The 16,203-nt window shown below is 54.8% G+C and overlaps 1 protein-coding gene across 4 annotated transcripts in view; it reads right to left on the bottom strand.

Moving 5' to 3' along the window:
* Positions 1–1,399: 1,399 nt before the first annotated feature.
* LETM1 (leucine zipper and EF-hand containing transmembrane protein 1) overlaps positions 1,400–16,203 on the bottom strand; it is a 43,013-nt gene continuing 28,209 nt past the window's right edge. Inside the window, exons 7-15 of one of the 4 annotated variants that reach the window (XM_008018131.3) lie at positions 16,042–16,161; positions 14,195–14,326; positions 13,536–13,679; positions 13,062–13,121; positions 12,713–12,844; positions 9,510–9,644; positions 6,890–7,077; positions 5,841–5,979; positions 1,400–4,549 (exon numbers count right to left, since the gene is read on the bottom strand). In XM_008018131.3, coding sequence (XP_008016322.1) covers positions 4,400–4,549; positions 5,841–5,979; positions 6,890–7,077; positions 9,510–9,644; positions 12,713–12,844; positions 13,062–13,121; positions 13,536–13,679; positions 14,195–14,326; positions 16,042–16,161 — 1,200 coding nt within the window. In that variant the 3' untranslated portion in view covers positions 1,400–4,399. The remainder of the gene's footprint in view (positions 4,550–5,840; positions 5,980–6,889; positions 7,078–9,509; positions 9,645–12,712; positions 12,845–13,061; positions 13,122–13,535; positions 13,680–14,194; positions 14,327–16,041; positions 16,162–16,203) is intronic. The other 3 variants (XM_008018132.3, XM_008018134.3, XM_008018133.3) reach the window with 3 other exon arrangements.

Genomic DNA, 16,203 nt, shown 5'->3' with positions numbered 1-16,203 from the left:
GCAGAGCGCAGGCCGGGGGCGCCACCTAGCGCTGGCTGGCAGTGTCCCTGCTACAACTTAAGGCACTTCTCCAGTCAGGGCCCTGGTGGACCTCTGGTGGGCACAGTGGGACCCTGAATGGGTGCTGGGGACCAAAGGGCTGGGCCACCGGGAGAACAGTGGCCCATGAAGGTGCTAGTGGGCCAGTCTCCTCCTCCTCAGAGCGCTTCCTTAGAGAACCCAGATGGCAGGGCACAGTCCTCGAAGCTGCCCCACCAGGGGCTCCCCAGCTGCCTCCCCCTGTCCCGTAAGGTGAGCCCATGAGAGACCCCAGCTGTCAGCACAGCTGAACCTCCACCATCAGGGTACCCTCTAGTGGCTGGGCGTGCTCTAGGCTGGCAGGGTCCCCGCCCTTGCCATCTGCTGATGGCTTTCTGAGGGGGACGTGTCTCATGGGAGGCCCGGCTTCCAGGACACAACTCGTGGCTCCTGGGGTCCCCAAGGGCACCGGGTTTGTTCACAGCTCTTGGGGTTGCTGTCCCCATGAATAAGCACCTCCCACCCCAGCTGTGGGTCCATCATTTCCTCTGATCAATAAGGGCCTAAGGGTCAAGGGAGGCCCCGAGGGAGGACCCTCAGTGTGAACAAACCAGCAGCCAGGGCCACAGAGAAGCCCGTGAGGCACCCACAGGGCCTGGTCCCAGTGTGGGCAGAGCCACCTAAGGGATGGCTTCTGTCTACTGAGAAGGGTTGGAAGACGCCACACTGCTATCCTGGCACTGGAACCATCCACGCACTCCTGCAGCCGGGCCACGCTGAGGCAGGTAGGCATCCAGAGGTCCGGATAGGGGATTGCCCTCCATGCCCCCAGGCCATCACACGTCCCTCAGGGTGTCTGGGCCCTGCCTGTGGGCTAGACTGCAGGCTGAAGGCCCTGCCTCGTCCAGGACCCCTTAGGGCAGTACTTGGTGCCCTTTCCCCTCAGCTGCCTGAGGAGTTTTTCGGAAGAGCTGGCCCTCCTGGGTGACACCTCGGCCAGGGTCCCAGCCGCTAACTCCAATACTCCCAAGAAGACACGGAGGTCCCCAGAGCAGGGAGAGCATGACGAGGTGACAGGGCCACTGGCCTGGAGAACGTCCCACACTGTTCCATGAGCAGCTCACGCTGTCACAGGACCTGGGAACGTGGGCCTCCTGACCCTGCAGACCATCCTGCAGAGCAGGAAGCGTGAAGCCAAAGGCTAAACCCATGGAGGGCGGCCCAGCACTCAAAACCCCAGGGATGGTGAGGCTCCTTCCGGAACTGGCCTCGCAGCCACGCGCACACCAAGGCCCAGCCCCTGTAGCCATGTGGACAGCACTGCCGGCTTCCACTGGCTCCTGTGTGCCCAACGGTTCAGAAATATTATTACTCTGCACTGTTACAGGAACAGATTTGATGTTTTAATAAAAATACGAGTTCTACAAAAGGTGCTTAACACAGCCCAGGACGGGCTCTCCGGTGGTCAGCCCTAGGACCCCTGAAGGACACACAAAGACAAAGCCGGCTCGCCAGCACGCTCCTGCCAGCACCGGGACCCACTGGGAGCCACTGCAGGTTGTCCTTTATTAAAAAAAAAAGTCTGGATTGTGACATTCCAAAAGGAGTCTGGAAGCTGTATGCCCAATTCCTGAATCCCTACGCTAGAACTGAGAGTTTAGGCTGGGCGCGGTGGCTCACGCCTGTAATCCCAGCACTTTGGGAGGCTGAGACGGGTGGCTCACCTGAGGTCAGGAGTTCGAGACCAGCCTGACCAACATGATGAAACTCCGTCTCTTAATAAAAACACGCCCGTAATCCCAGTACTTTGGAGGCCAAGGTGAGCGGATCACGAGGTCAGGAGATGGAGACCATCCTGGCTAACATGGTAGAACCCCGTCTCTACTAAAAATACAAAAAATATTAGCTGGGTGTGGTGGTGGGTGCCTGTAGTCCCAGCTACTCGGGAGGCTGAGGCAGGAGAATGGCGTGAACCCGGGAGGCGGAGCTTGCAGTGAGCTGAGATCCGGCCACTGCACTCCAGTCTGGGAGATAGAGTGAGACCCTGTCTCAAAAAAAAAAAAAAAAAAAAAAAAAAAAAAAAAAAAAAAAAAAAAGCCAGGCGTGGTGGCGGGTACCTGTAATCCCAGCTACTCAGGAGGCTGAGTCAGAATTGCTTGAACCCAGGAGGTGGAGGTTGCAGTGAGCCAAGATCGCACCACTGCACTCCAGCCTGGGTGACAGAGCAAGACTACGTCTCCAAAAAAAAAAAAAAAAAAAAAAAAAAAAAAAAGAAGTGAGTGTTGAGCTGGAGTGAGGAGGAAATACTGAATTCCCAGGTCAGGAATTCCAGTTCCATTTTCACCAGGCACAGATATCCCAGCTCCTGAAAAAGGCCAAGACTGACGGTCTGGCACGGGGCAGGTGTAAGAAAGGACTGTTTTAAGAACCTTATTACACAAAGCTCTTATTTCTGGATCCACCACTGCTTACATTTGCACCCGGACACCACTTTGAGGTGCAAGAAGAAAGGTCAGGACATAGAGAAAAACGCACACAGAACGAGAGAGGATGAGGAGGGAGCAAGCCTGCATGAGCACGGCTGATGTCTCGGAAGCCACCAAAGGCACCCACCAGAGCCTTCCCCACCTGCCAAGCCCCTGCAGCACCCGGAGGGCAAGCCGGCTTCCTGAGGCCATGCGGAGTCCAGGGCAGAGGGGACAGTGGGAGGGGCTGCCTGTGGCAGTGGCTGTTCACATCAACAGCACTCAGCCGAGGCAGTGAGGATGAGGACGAGAGCCGGGGCAGCTGACTGGGCCCAGGATACAGCTCACAGGAGGGGCGTCTGCACACACCTTGCAACTGCAAGGCTTCTTCTCAAAGGCAAGTACACTTGGACAAACCAACACGAGGCTACTTACACAGGGTGAGAGAGTTCATAAATATTAATTAAGGATCTAAAACAAACTTCTTTCTCAAATAATTGAAATCTGAAAGCTTTTGGAAGCCAACTGTCCCTGAACAAAGTTTTACAATCGAGAAGTATCTCCTGTTCCTATTTTGTCAAGTTTCTTTGATGGCCGAACAAAAAGAAGCTTCAAGTAATGGAGAAGGCATCATCTGAGTGCAGCTGCTTTCCTGGCTGCCTGTGCCATTTCTGTCTTCCAAATCCTATGCTTGGAGGCCCCCGGAGGGACATTTTTGCCAGGAACCAACCTGACGTTAAAAAGATGAGTGTGACACAGCCGGCTGGGCAGGAGGGTGGAGGTGGCCACAGGAGTCTGCCCATGCCCTGGCCAGCGCGACTATGCTGCCAAGTGCTGAGAGGCCGCCCCACCCAGAGGGCACAGGGCAAACCCTAAGCACTGAGAGTTTTGCCCGTGAAGTCTCAGGGGATGCGCTGTGCCGCATCCTTGTGCCTCGTTGACCAGCCTGCTTGCTAAAGGAGCCCAGGGACCTGAGCCTGCAACACCGTGAGGGGTGAGAAGAGCATGCTGCTGTGGGTGCACCGGACTCAAACCTCACATCAGAAGTTACAAAGAACCCCAAATGCACTTCAGAGTCCCGCCAACCCCTGAGCCAGGCTCATCCCTGACACAGCGAACCCACTGCAGCCCCCGTGGCGCACACCCCAAGCACCACCCAAGGGAGCCCCATGGCCAGGGCTGTGTCAGTCACGCCACTTGGGGCAGAGACAGCTCTCGGGGCAGGCAGACCGGTGTGGGAAAATTCTATGCCAATCAACTGCTTAAATAATTGGGGAAAATACAAAGTCAAGAAAGGGCTCCGATACACAAGGGAAACCGCATGTGAGAACCGGCACTCCCAGCAGGGGCATGTCACTCTCCAGAGGCCATGGAGATGGCAGACACCTCTGTCTCCACAGTGACCCAGATCCAACTGAAAGTGTGCAGGAAGCCAGGTCTATTGACGCTGAAATCCAGAAATCAAGGTCCACAGGTGAATGGGGCATCTTCAGCCCTGAGGAGGCCAGGCTGTGTCTCCTGACGCCTCTGAGGGTGGGCACAGCAGCCAGCTCCCTGTGGGCAGAGTCCACGTGGTCCTTATTCCCCTCCCTGGGGACAGGGCAGCACAGTCAGACGCTGAGACGTGAGGCCACACGCAGGGGGGCACCTTCCTGCCTTGGCCTAGCCCGACCGCCTCTGGAGTCAGGAGGCTGTGGCAGCCACACCACAGTGTGGCTCCAGACACGATTCTGTGGACGGATTCCAGGATTCCAGACAGATTAAATCTCCGTGGAATGATGAAAATTAAAATTTACTTGATTATGGAAGTCTCTGATTTATTCCAGCCAAAATATTAAATGAGCCACTAAGAATCACCACAAAGCAATCACCAGGGTGGCGGCACAGCAGAAGGACAGGTGCCCAGGCCGGTGGCTCTAGCTCTTCACCTCTGCGACCTCCTTCTCTGCCTTCTCTTTGGCCTTCTCCTTCTCCTCCACCTTCTCCTCTTTTTCCAGTGTTGCTACAATCTCGGCCACCTGGCTGGTGGAGATGTGAACATCTTCTTTGTCCACCAGCTCAATCACCTACACACATGGGAAAGGGAGAGGCTCAAGTGGCTGCACCCTGCAGCAGTGAGGCGGGGCGGGTGGCAGCAGCACGCATGCAACCGCTGCCTGTGGGCCCCGGGGTCCTCAGAGCACCAGTTCCCCCAAGGGGGGCCACAGGCCCTGGGGAAGGGGCTCAGAGAGTGGGAGGACAAAGGAGCCAGGGGGCTGCCTTGGCAGGTGGCAGACAGCACAATGGGGCTGCCAGGGTTAAGTTCCTGCTCTGGTCGGGAACTTGGGCCATGGCTTCTCAGGGCAGAGTATGGTGACATGCAGGGACTTTGTCCCCATTCTGCCACCCAGAGCAGCAGGGAAGGGAAGGGCAGCTGTGCAGTAGATATTGGATCCTTGCTTCCAAACTGAACTGCAAGGAACCAGCCAATGTTCCTGATAGACGTTTAGAAAATCACTAACCTGAACCAGCCAACGCTTGTGATAGATGTCTGGAAAATCACTAACCTGACACATACACTGGGAGCCACGAGGCAGCTTCCCCTCAGAGATGTCTGTGATTGGGAAAATTGGTGTCCACACTCAGGCTACAGCCCTGCCTTCCCTCCAGAGACTGGATCTTGGGCCAGGGTCTCCCGGGTTACCCTGGAACCTGAGTGGCTGCACTTGGGAGCTCAGCCCAGCAGTCAACTCTCAGCCTCGGCGGCCCCTGGCAGGTGTGAGCTGCCCCCCGGCTCCCGAATGCAGACGCCTCTCAGTCTCGGGGGTCCCCGGCTCCCCAATGCAGACGCCTCTCAGCCTCGGGTGTCCCCGACTTCCCTACGCAGACACCTCTCAGTCTCAGAGGTCCTTGGCTCCCCTATGCAGATGCCTCTCAGCCTCGTGGGACCCCAGCAGGTGTGAGCCGCCCCCCAGCTCCCTGTGCAGACGCCTCTCAGCCTTGGGGGACCCTGGCGGCTATGAGCCGCCACCCGGTTCCCTGTGCAGTTGCCTCTCAGCTTCAGGGGCTCCTGAGAGGTGTTTGCCGCCCCCCGGCCCCCACTGTGCCACCAGCTGGGGGTGGGGTCCAGGGAGGCGCGTTGTGGTCACTCAGCGCGTTTGTTGTCTCAACACTTGAGTTTGTAACTCCAGTAATTTCTCACTTCTGATGTTTCCAATGAGAGCAGTGGCTTAAAGGAGCAGTCGCAGTGACAGACCCAAACCCGACAGGAAGGGGTAGCTGCCCAGGAGGGTGCCGGGCATGCAATGAACAGTCCCCCTGCCCCGCCCACCCCAGAGCAGGTGGCAGCTGGCCCGCGCGGTCCGCAGTGAGGCCCACCTTGACCAGGTCGTCGATGTTGACCTTGCCGTCCTTGTTTTCATCCAGTGCTGCAGCCAGGCTGGTGAGCTTGCTTTCAGGAATGTGCTTGACTTGCTTCATGGCACTGATGAGCTCGGCGACACTGATGACGTTCTCCCTGTGGGAGCAGAGGCTGCATGTGGCCACGGGCAGGTGTCCTGCTACACGGGGCCTCACTGCCCACACCTGTGGCTGCAAGTGGTCAGCACTGACACAGGCAGCTCCACGTGAGCCAGGAAACCCCCAAGGCATGATCCCATCCTGAATACCCTGCCAAGAGCTCCCAGAGCCAGCCTGGACACAAACACAGAAACACCACCGGCTCCAGGGTTTCCGTGGGCATGTCTGCCCCTCAGCGGCCACCCCTCCGGGGCCATGGCTGCTGGGCAGTGGTCCTCAGGCCTGTGGCCACTTGGCAATACTTTCATGATCATGGAGGCTGTGGTGCTCTAGGCAGATGAGGGCCTCCAAGAGCAGGGACAAGAGCATGAGCAGGGTGCCACACGCAGCCCGCCTATAATGCTGTGGGGGTGGGGGTGGAGATTTGGAGCCTGCAGGGCACCAGCTGTTGCCCAACAGCTGTTTCATTCGCCCAGAAGGGACTCACACAATGGCAGCTCCCTCAGCCACTGCTGCAGCAATCTGGGACATGTCGGGCAAAGAGAAGGCCGACTGCTGGAATTGGTGTCATTACTGAGTGTGGGTGGGGTCAGGAAGAGGGAGAGGCAAGAGAGAGCCTGGTAATTCAAGGAAACAGAAGCCAAGAGAGGCAGAGGCTGGAACAGGAGGGGAGAGGGCTGTGGGAAGAGGAAGAGGGGCCAGGAAGGGAGGAACTGCTCTCAGAGAGGCAGAGACTGAGATGCCAGTGGGTCCCTGGCTGGGACTGCTGGGTCAAAGGAGGAGAGGCAGCTAGGCAGAGGCCAAGACGTGCCCTTTGGAGCCAGAAGGGCCCAGCTTGGATCCAGCAAAGGGACCAGGCATCCTGCGTGAGTCTCCCATCCCTCTCCCACGCCCGCCACCTCACTCACCCCGTGGGCATGCCGCTGGCCGGGGACAGCTTGCCAGCTTGCTGGTCCATCTCCAGCTGCGAGATCAAGCCGTCAATCTGCCCGATCATCTGCTGCACCCTTTTTGTCAGTCTCTTGCTGGCTTTAGATTCTTCCACATACTTTTCTTCACCAGTCTTTGAAAGCTCCTTCTTGATCTCCTGCAAGTCCTAATAAAATTATTTTAGTTGTAAAAAGTTTGTCTTAAAAGAAAAAGGGGGCCGGGTGCAGTGGCTCACGCCTGTAATCCCAGTACTTTGGGAGGCCAAGGCGGGCAGATCACCTGAGGTCAGGAGTTCAAGACCAGCCTGGCCAACGTGGTGAAACCCCGTCTCTACTAAAAATACAAAAATTAGCTGGGCATGGTGGCAGGCATCTGTAATCCCACTTACTCAGGAGGCTGAGGCAGGAGAATCGCTTGAACCCAGGAGGCAGAGGCTGCAGTGAGCTAAGACCACGCCAACGCACTCCAGCCTGGGCAACAGAGCGAGACTCTGTCTCAAAAAAAAAAAGAAAGAAAAAAAGGAATCTGGTTTGGCACAGTAGCTCATGCCTGTAATCCCAGCACTTTGGGAAGCCAAGGCAGGAGGATCACTTGAGGACAGGAGTTCGAAACCAGCCCAGGCAACATAGCGAGACCTTATCTCTACTAAAATTCAAACAAAAAATTAGCCAGGTGTGGTGGTACACACCTGTAGTCCCAGCTACCCAGGAGTATGAGACAGGAGGATTGCTTGAGTCCGGGAGGTCGAGGCTGCAGTGAGCCAAGATCACACCACTGCACTCCAGCTTGGGTGACAGAGCGAGACCCTATCTCAAATAAATAAATAAAAAAAAGCTAATAAATTAACTTGTAAAGGTAATTAAATCCATTAATTCAAACCAGAGAAAGTTACAAACTGTATTTCTATCATACAAATTTCTTATTTTTGTACACTGCCTTTTTAGCAAAAGATACAGAATCTACTCTGAATCTCAATTTCCTTCACATTTGTTAAAGAAAAATTAAGTGAACGAATTAATCAAGGAAATTAAGTGTCTTTTTTTTTGAGATAGGGTCTTGCTCTGTTGCCCAGGCTGAAGTGAAGTGGCATGATCTCAGCTCACTGCAGCCTCCAACTCCCAGCCTCCGACTCCCAAGTGATCCTCCTGCCTCAGACTCCGGAGTAGCTGGGAGTACAGGCACACGCCATCATGCCTGGCTAATTTTTGTATTTTTTGCAGAAATGGGGTTGCACCATGTTGCCCAGGATGGTCTCAAACTCCTGAGCTCAAGTGATCCTCCTGCCTTGACCTCCCAAAGTGCTGGGATTACAGGCCTGAGCCGCCAGTGCCCAGCTTTAAGTGTCTTTTTAAATTCGAAGTTGTTTTTTTCCCCACGAATAAACATCATGGGGAGGCGAGGAGAGGGGAGGGAAGGAACAAGCTGAGCTGGTGATAAGCACCTCACATCCAGTGGAGAACCCACAAGGCATGAGGCTGTCATAAATCCAGAAATGGCAAATTATTTTTGCCAACTGAAAAATCAGTCATCACTACCAACAGAGCTATGAAAACAGTTTTAAAAAAATCGTATTAGGGGCCAGTCGTGGTGGCTCACGCCTGTAATCCCAGCACTTTGGGAGGCTGAGGCGGGTGGATCACGAGGTCAGGAGATCGAGACCATCCTGGGTAACACAGTGAAACCCCGTCTCTACTAAAAATACAAAAAATTAGCTAGGCGTGGTGGTGGGTGCCTATAGTCCCAGCTACTCAGGAGGCTAAGGCAGAAGAATCACTGGAACCCAGGAGGCGGAGGTTGCAGTGAGCCACCGAGATCACGCCACTGCACTCCAGCCTGGGCAACAGAGCTAGACTTCATCTCAAAAAAAAAAAAAAAAAAAAAAAAAAGGAAAGAAAGAAAAATCGTATTAGGAAGTAATATTTACAAAAAAAAAAAAAAAAAAAGAAAGAAAAAAATCACCATGGAAGAAAAGAAAAGCCACTTTTACATAATCATGAATAAGAGTTCATCATCAAGTGACCAAACTCTTCATGAGACACCTTCCCATGTTTAGAGACTAAAAGACGTGGCCAGGCACGGCGGCTCACACCTGTAATCCCAGCACTTTGGGAGGGCGATGCAGGTGGATCACTTGAGGCCAGGAATTCGAGATGAGCCTGGTCAACATGGTGAAATCCTGTCTCTACTAAAAATACAAAAACTTGAGCTGGGCGTGGTGGCACATGTTTGTCGTCTCATCTACTCGGGAGGCTGAGGCACAAGACTGCTTGAACCCAGGAGGTGGAGGTTGCAGTGAGCTGAAATTGTGCCACTGCACTCCAGCCTGAGCAACAGAGCAAGACCTTCTCTCAAAAAAAAAAGGTGCACATGCATCTGTGGCCAGAATGGCACACAGCCACATTCTAGAAGATTGGTCCAGCCAGAATGGCTATGGAAAAGTTACTGTATAAGGTTTATTTATAATTTGCTTTCCTCTCCAAATACTCTCTGGCCAGCTTATCAAGTATCTGACGGAAGTATTATGTAATACTTTTGGGGCCAGTACAGCGATTTTACTCTTCTTGCAGTCTCAGAGTCCAGGGAGCAAATCCCACCCACCTCGCTGTAGTCCTGCATGTCCTCCTTCAGCAGCTCCAGCTCCTCCTTCTCCTTGGTGAGTGACTTCTTCTGTTCCTGCAGCTTAGAGCAGGCATCGCTGAGGATGTCAATTTCCTCCTTAGTGATCTGTTCCTCCTGAGATAAAAATGGTCAAATAATAAAGCCTGAGCCAAGGGAAAGAACTGGCCTGTTCCCAAGTGACCGGCTGCTCTGTTCATATTATATGGACAGCCCAGGGCAAGAGTCTCACTGGACACTCATTGGTAACAAGAGACCAGCAGGGTTCAGGTTCAGTGCTGTGCTGGCTGCATGCATGCAGTCACCGTCTGCCCTTGTATGCCGAACCGCATTTGTTTAAAGCGTGTCATCTATGAATTGACACGTGTACTGTGAAACCTTCACTACAGTCAAAGAGTCACCTCCAAATGCATCTTCATGTCCCCACTGGGACCTGCCGCCCACCCCTGGCAACCTCAGGTCCACCTCCTGCCACGGCAGACTTGGGTGCGTTTTTTAGCATCTGAAATAGACGGATCAGCCAGTGCACGCTCTTTTTTTGTCTGGTTTCTCTCCCTCACTTATTCTGAGATTTGCTCCTGTGGTCGTGTGTTCCTTGTTGTTTTTTGAGACAGGGTCTCTGTTGCCCAGGCTGGGGTGCAGTGGTGCAATCATGGCTTGCTGCAGCCTTGATCGCCCAAGCTCAAGCAGTCTCCTGCCTCAGCCACCCTAGGAGCTGGGACTAGGGGCACACATTGACATGTCTGGCCAACTTTTAATGTTTTGTAAAGACGGGGTCTCACTATGTTGCCCAGGCTGGTCTCAAACTCCTGGGCTCAGATGATCCTCCCACCTCGGCCCCCCACAGTGCTGGTATCACAGGTGTGGGCCCCACACCCAGCCCCTCTGTTGGGTTTTTCTTTCCCTCAGCAACATTTTACAGCACTTCGTGGACAGCACTTGCATATCTTTTTCCAAATTTATCCCTAAGTAGTTCATTTCGGGGGGTGCCATACCGTTCAAACCTTCTCTGACTACTCATTACCATAGTGAAGCACAATTGATGTTCACACCATTTGTAAATAAAGAGTTTTCCTTTTTCCTTTCTGATCTATATGGTTTTGTTTTCTGTATCCGACTGCCCTGACTGAAACCCCCAGGCTGCTGCTGAGCTCTCAGACACCAGCTGATGCTGAGCTGAGGACAGACACCCTCATCAGCGTCTCACCACTGAGGGTGATGGCAGCTAGAGGTGTTTCTGCAGATGCTTCTGACTGGGCTGAGAAAGCTGCCCACGTGTGCAGGACGTCTGTGTATCAGGAACGGATACTGGGTTCTGCCATATGCTCTTTCCGCAGCTACCGAGATAAAACATTCCTGGCTTTTCTAATTTAGTCGTTTTTTTCTTTTTTTTTTTTGAGACGGAGTCTCGCTCTGTCGCCCAGGCTAGAGTGCAGTGGCGCGATCTTGGCTCACTGCAAGCTCCGCCTCCCGGGTTCACGCCATTCTCCTGCCTCAGCCTCCCAAGTAGCTGGGACTACAGGCGCCCGCCACCGCGCCCGGCTAATTTTTTATATTTTTAGTAGAGACGGGGTTTCACCGTGTTAGCCAGGATGGTCTCCATCTCCTGACCTCATGATCCACCTGCCTCGGCCTCCCAAAGTGCTGGGATTACAGGCGTGAGCCATCGCGCCTGGTCAATTTAGTCTGTTAATATGGAAATTACATTTTAAAAAATTTTGGCCAGACGCAGTCTCTCAAGCCTGTAAACTCAGCACTTAGGGAGGCTGAGGTGGGAGGATCGCCTGAGGCCAGGAGTTCGAGACCAGCCAGGCCAACATGGTGAAATCCCATCTCTACTAAAAATACAAAAATTAGCCAGGTGTGGTGGTGGGCACCTATAATCCCAGCTATTCAGGAGGCTGAGGTAGGAGAATCACTTGAGCCTGGGAGGTCAAGGCTTCAGTGAGCCGAGGTCACGTCTCTGCACTCCAGACTGGGCAAGAGAGTGAGATCCCATTTCAAAAAAAAAAAAAAAAATTCAAGCCAATTTGTATTTTTTGGACAAATCCCATGTAATCATGATTCTTTTTACATAATAGTTCTATTTGATTTGCTAAAAAGTTTAATTTTTTTTTTTTTTTTGAGACAGAGTCTCATTCTGTTGCTCAGGCTGTAGTGCAGTGGTGCAATCTCTGCTCACTGCAAGTTCCACCTCCCAGGTTCACGCCATTCTCCTGCCTCAGCCTCCTGAGTAGCTGGGACTACAGGCGCATGCCACCATGTCTGGCTGATTTTTTGTATTTTTAGTAGAGACAGGGTTTCACCATGTTAGCCAGGATGGTCTCAGTCTCCTGACCCCATGATCCACCCACCTCGGCCTCTCAAAGTGTTGGGATTACAGGTGTGAGCCACTGCGCCTGGCCCCAAAATTTTTTTTATGGCTGGGCACGGTGGCTCACCCCTGTAATCTTAGCATTTTGGGAGGCTGTGGCGGGAAGATCACTTGAGGTCAGGCGTTTGAGACCAGCCTGGCCAACATGGTGAAATCCCGTCTCTACTAAAAATACAAACATTAGCCAGGTCTGGTGGTGTACGGCTGTACTCCCAGTTACTTGGAAGGCTGAGGCAGAAGAGTCGCTTGAACCTGGGAGGCAGAGGCTGCAGTGAGCCGAGATGGCGTCACTGCCCTCCAGCCTGCGAGTTTAAGATGGAAGGCACCAGGAGGCATCCCATGTAGGCAGCACAGGTGCCTGGAGGCTGCACCTCACAGGCTGGCATGGGGAGTCTGAAGATGCCGCAAGCCCAGATCACCCCACAGGAGGTGATAGCAGGTGGGCCTGTGGAGGAGGCTTCACCTTGAGGGGCCACATTGCCCTCCATTGTCTGGGCAAGGTGACAAAGGGCCCTGAAACCTGCCGACTGGCATCTCTACCTGCCACACTGTGGGCCAGGGTGCCAAGTTCCTGGCAGCCTCAGCTGTCGTGCACCCAGGCACAGTGCGGAGCCCAGCCGGACTCACTCTCTTCCCAACCACCAAGCCTCCCAGGGGCCCACTGGCCTCATCCTCAACCCCTTGCACCATCTCCTCTCACTGAGGGCTATAGGTGCCCCAGCTAACCTGTCCCCATCCCTGCCCCACAACTGTCCACAAAGCCAGGCCACGCCCTCCTCAGCCTCCAGTGCCCCAGAACCTGCCTCGTTACCTTCAAGTCCCCCAGCACCGGGGCAGTGTCCTTCAGGGTCTCTGACCGCAGGACTGTGTCAGACACTTCTGGCTGCAGCTCAGCCCCTAGCCTTTGGGGAACGGCTACCACACGTTCGGGCTCAACATCCTTCTGAAAGGCAAGGCGACACCGGCCCGGCGCCCGCCGTCACACAGAAGCAGGCTTCTCAATCCCCGATGCTCAGAATGGATGGCAGAGGCCACACTGGGAGCAGGCCTGCCAGTGACAGCGGGCAGCACACCTGCCACAGGAGGTCCCTAGGGAGGCTCCATGCAGCTGCCAGGTCACCTGGGGCCCTCTCTGGAACAGGCTAGAGCACCTCACCCACCTCTGGTCTCCCCATGACTCCACCAAGCTGTCCTGTCACTTGCAGAGCAGGAGGCTGAGCCTGTGGGTGGGCACGATGCATGTGACCCAAGAGGACCACAGGGTCCGCGCTGAAGAGGAGCCCAGAGCCTGGGGGAGTCTGAGGCTCCTCTGCCAGCGCCCCTCACAGCAAGTCCCTGAGGAGAGAGTGGGCACTGCTGTGTGCTCAGCTTGCCCCTCTGAGACGGCTAAGGTACATCTCCCATGAGCACCACCGTGGCCATCAGGGAGTCCCAAAGTCAGAGTTGCAGCCCCCACACCCGGGCACCCTGTCTCCCTGACCACTCCAGGGGGAAATAAAAATGCAGGACAGAGCTATAGGGCCATGCACGTGGGGGGCCAAGCACACGGGAGGCCAAGACTGTGGGCTTGTGGGGTTTCTAGGGAGGCTGGGTCAGGACAGCCTCATGCCCCACGGAGCAGGGCCACCGCTTACCGCCACCTCCGAGAGTTTCTGCAGCTCCTTCTCGCGGTGCTCCTGCTGGATGGCCGCCTCCTCTTGCAGCGTGGCCTCCAGCTTGGCCTTGTTGTCCACCTGCTCGCCCTCCACCTCGGCTGCTTTCACCTGCGCTTCCTTTGCCTTCAGAAGAGGGTACACCTGTGAGTGAGCCCCAGAAACTGCCAGAGGCCCCTGCTGCCCCTAACCTCTGTCCTCTGCCCCTGTCACCAGCTGGGCTTCACACACAGGACAGAAAGCACTGCCGAGGTGCTGCCTGCAATTGCTGGGAGTCCTCTGGGCCACCCTTTGTGCTCGCCCAGCGACTCCTGACGTGCAGGGAAGGAGCACAGGCGCTGCTGACACAGTTCCAAGGGCCGCAGCACAGATCCACAGCAGCCAACATGTGGCCAGGTCAGGACCACACGGGGGATGGCAGGCTAGGGGCCGGTGAAGAGGGATGGAAGGAAGGGGACAGGTGGCTGGGTGGGGGCAATAGCAAGGGGGTAGAGGGGAGGTTGTATGGGTGGGGGGGCTCCTTGCCCATGGTTGAGGAATGAGTGCTCTTGCACGCCTCCCCCGACCACAGAAAAGCCACCCCAGAAGAGCGGGGCCAGCTATGAAGAGATGAGGTAAAAGGGGTCTCCGACAGCACATACCACAATCTCTGGGAGGGTCTGCAGTGTGGACTTGAGCTGGTCGGCTGGAGAGAGGGTGTCCGGGAGGTACATGGCCCGGGACAGGATGAGCAGTGATGTGGGGATTTCCTGATGTAGGTGCAGGTCCAGCCACTGCAACCAAAGCCACATTCAGCAGACGGGCAGCCCCTCAACCCCACCGCCAACACAGCATGTCAACCCATCTCATCACCAGAAGAGCCCTCAGAGAAGATGGTGTCTCAAGTTCTAAAAGGTCTATTTGTTGCTCTGCTGTGTGACCCGATGACGGCCTTAGTAAACAAAACACCAGAGAGGTTCAGGGGTCAACAGCCCCCACAGCGAGGACCCCAAGGGCCTCAGAACAGGGCACCAACTCTCCACTTAAAAACACCCCAGGGGCTGGGCACCTATAATCCCAGCACTTTGGGAGACCCAAGTGGGCAGATCACCTGAGGTCAGAAGTTAGAGACCAGCCTGGCCAACATGGCGAGACCCCATCTCTACTAAAAATACAAAAACTAGCCAGGCATTGTGGGGCGCGCTTGTAGTCCCAGCTACTTGGGTGGCTGAGGCACAAAAATTGCTTGAACCAGGGAGGCAGAGATTTTATCGAGCTGAAATCGCGCCACTGCACTCCAGCCTGTGTGACAGAGCAAGACTCTGTCTCAAACAAAGAAAACCAGCCCAGGTCAACATATAATGGCCCCGCAGAGGCAGTGCCACTGAGGCCGGTCAGCACTCAGGCCCCCGCAGGCTCTGCACAGACCAGGTTCTGGGACTGGCTGCTTGAGTGACACCAAGACAATCTCCAAATGGGCAAGAAAGACCGTGACAATGTTTGGAGACAAACTGAACATGGGGCAAAACAGAGAACAAACCCTAAGAGAAGAAAGGCAACGCTGAGAGGTGGGTAGAGAAGGAAAGTGTAAACACATGACACTCGGGCCCCCAATGCACCACACTTCCCTGGGGGCTGAGGGGCTTGGGCAGGGACGGCATCTGCCCCCCTGCTCAGATGCCCCTGTGTGTGCGGCCCATGTCCCCACGGAGCTCCAGAAGGCTGGGCAGAGTGCTAGGGAGGTTAGCACCCATGCCAGACACAGAGAAGGCTCTGCTGGGGAATCGATGGAAGATGCAGCTGTGGAAGGCAGGGGGTGCCACAGGATCACACCATAAATACTGTCTGTGTTGAGAGGGGAAGTGTGTTCACACACCTTCATCTACACTTGCAGGTTGTGTGAAAAACCCGGCAGGAGGTTGACGACCAACAAGGGCATGCCAGTGCCAGGGCATTGGGAGGAAACTGGCTGGAGCCCTGCACCCCTTAACCTTTCCATGTAAGAGTGAGTGGCCGGGGTCACCCCTGCCCAACCTACAAGCCACTTGATCTGACAGCATTGGGAACAGGCACCTGCTCAGGGCACGGCCAAGAGAGGGGGCAGCTCCAGACGTCAGACCACGCCATGCCACCCAAACCTTCCATGGCCCCAGTTCAGAAAGAATCAAAATGTGAACATGTCTGACATCTCAGAGGTGAACTCTAGTCCTCATCTGACTACAGATAACCAAAATAGTAAGTTACTAAGGTCTTTAAAATCAACTAAAAGCAAACAAGAAAAAATCAAAGCAATATTCAAAAGGCAATGAAAAGCGAAAATGCAGGGGTGTGAATGTGATAAGACCAGAAGGGCGAGAAACAGCCCAAACATCCTAGCCGTCCCCAGAGAGGTCACAGTGTCGCCTCGCCAGGCCCGCCCAGAGTTTGAGAAAAGCCTCCAAGTGGCCTTTCAAGGCTGACTTTTCCCTCGAGCCAATGCTGGCCTGGCATAAGGCGAGTATTCACGCACCTGCTTCAGCTGGCCCCTCAAGCGGTCTTCCGTGACGCCCAGGGCCCGCATGCCTCGTGCCCGACACGCCGCCTGCAGCTCCTTGACGTTCAGGCTGTCCACCCCTTCCTCAGCAATCAGCTAGAAAACAAAGCAGTGAATTATCATCCGGGACAGCTGCTG

The sequence above is a fragment of the Chlorocebus sabaeus genome, chromosome 27 (assembly GCF_047675955.1).
Source record: "Chlorocebus sabaeus isolate Y175 chromosome 27, mChlSab1.0.hap1, whole genome shotgun sequence".
In the NCBI taxonomy this organism is placed as follows: Eukaryota; Metazoa; Chordata; class Mammalia; order Primates; family Cercopithecidae; genus Chlorocebus; species Chlorocebus sabaeus.
The sequence above is the reverse complement of the archived record's forward strand: the minus strand, read 5'-3'. Positions and strand labels throughout refer to the sequence as shown.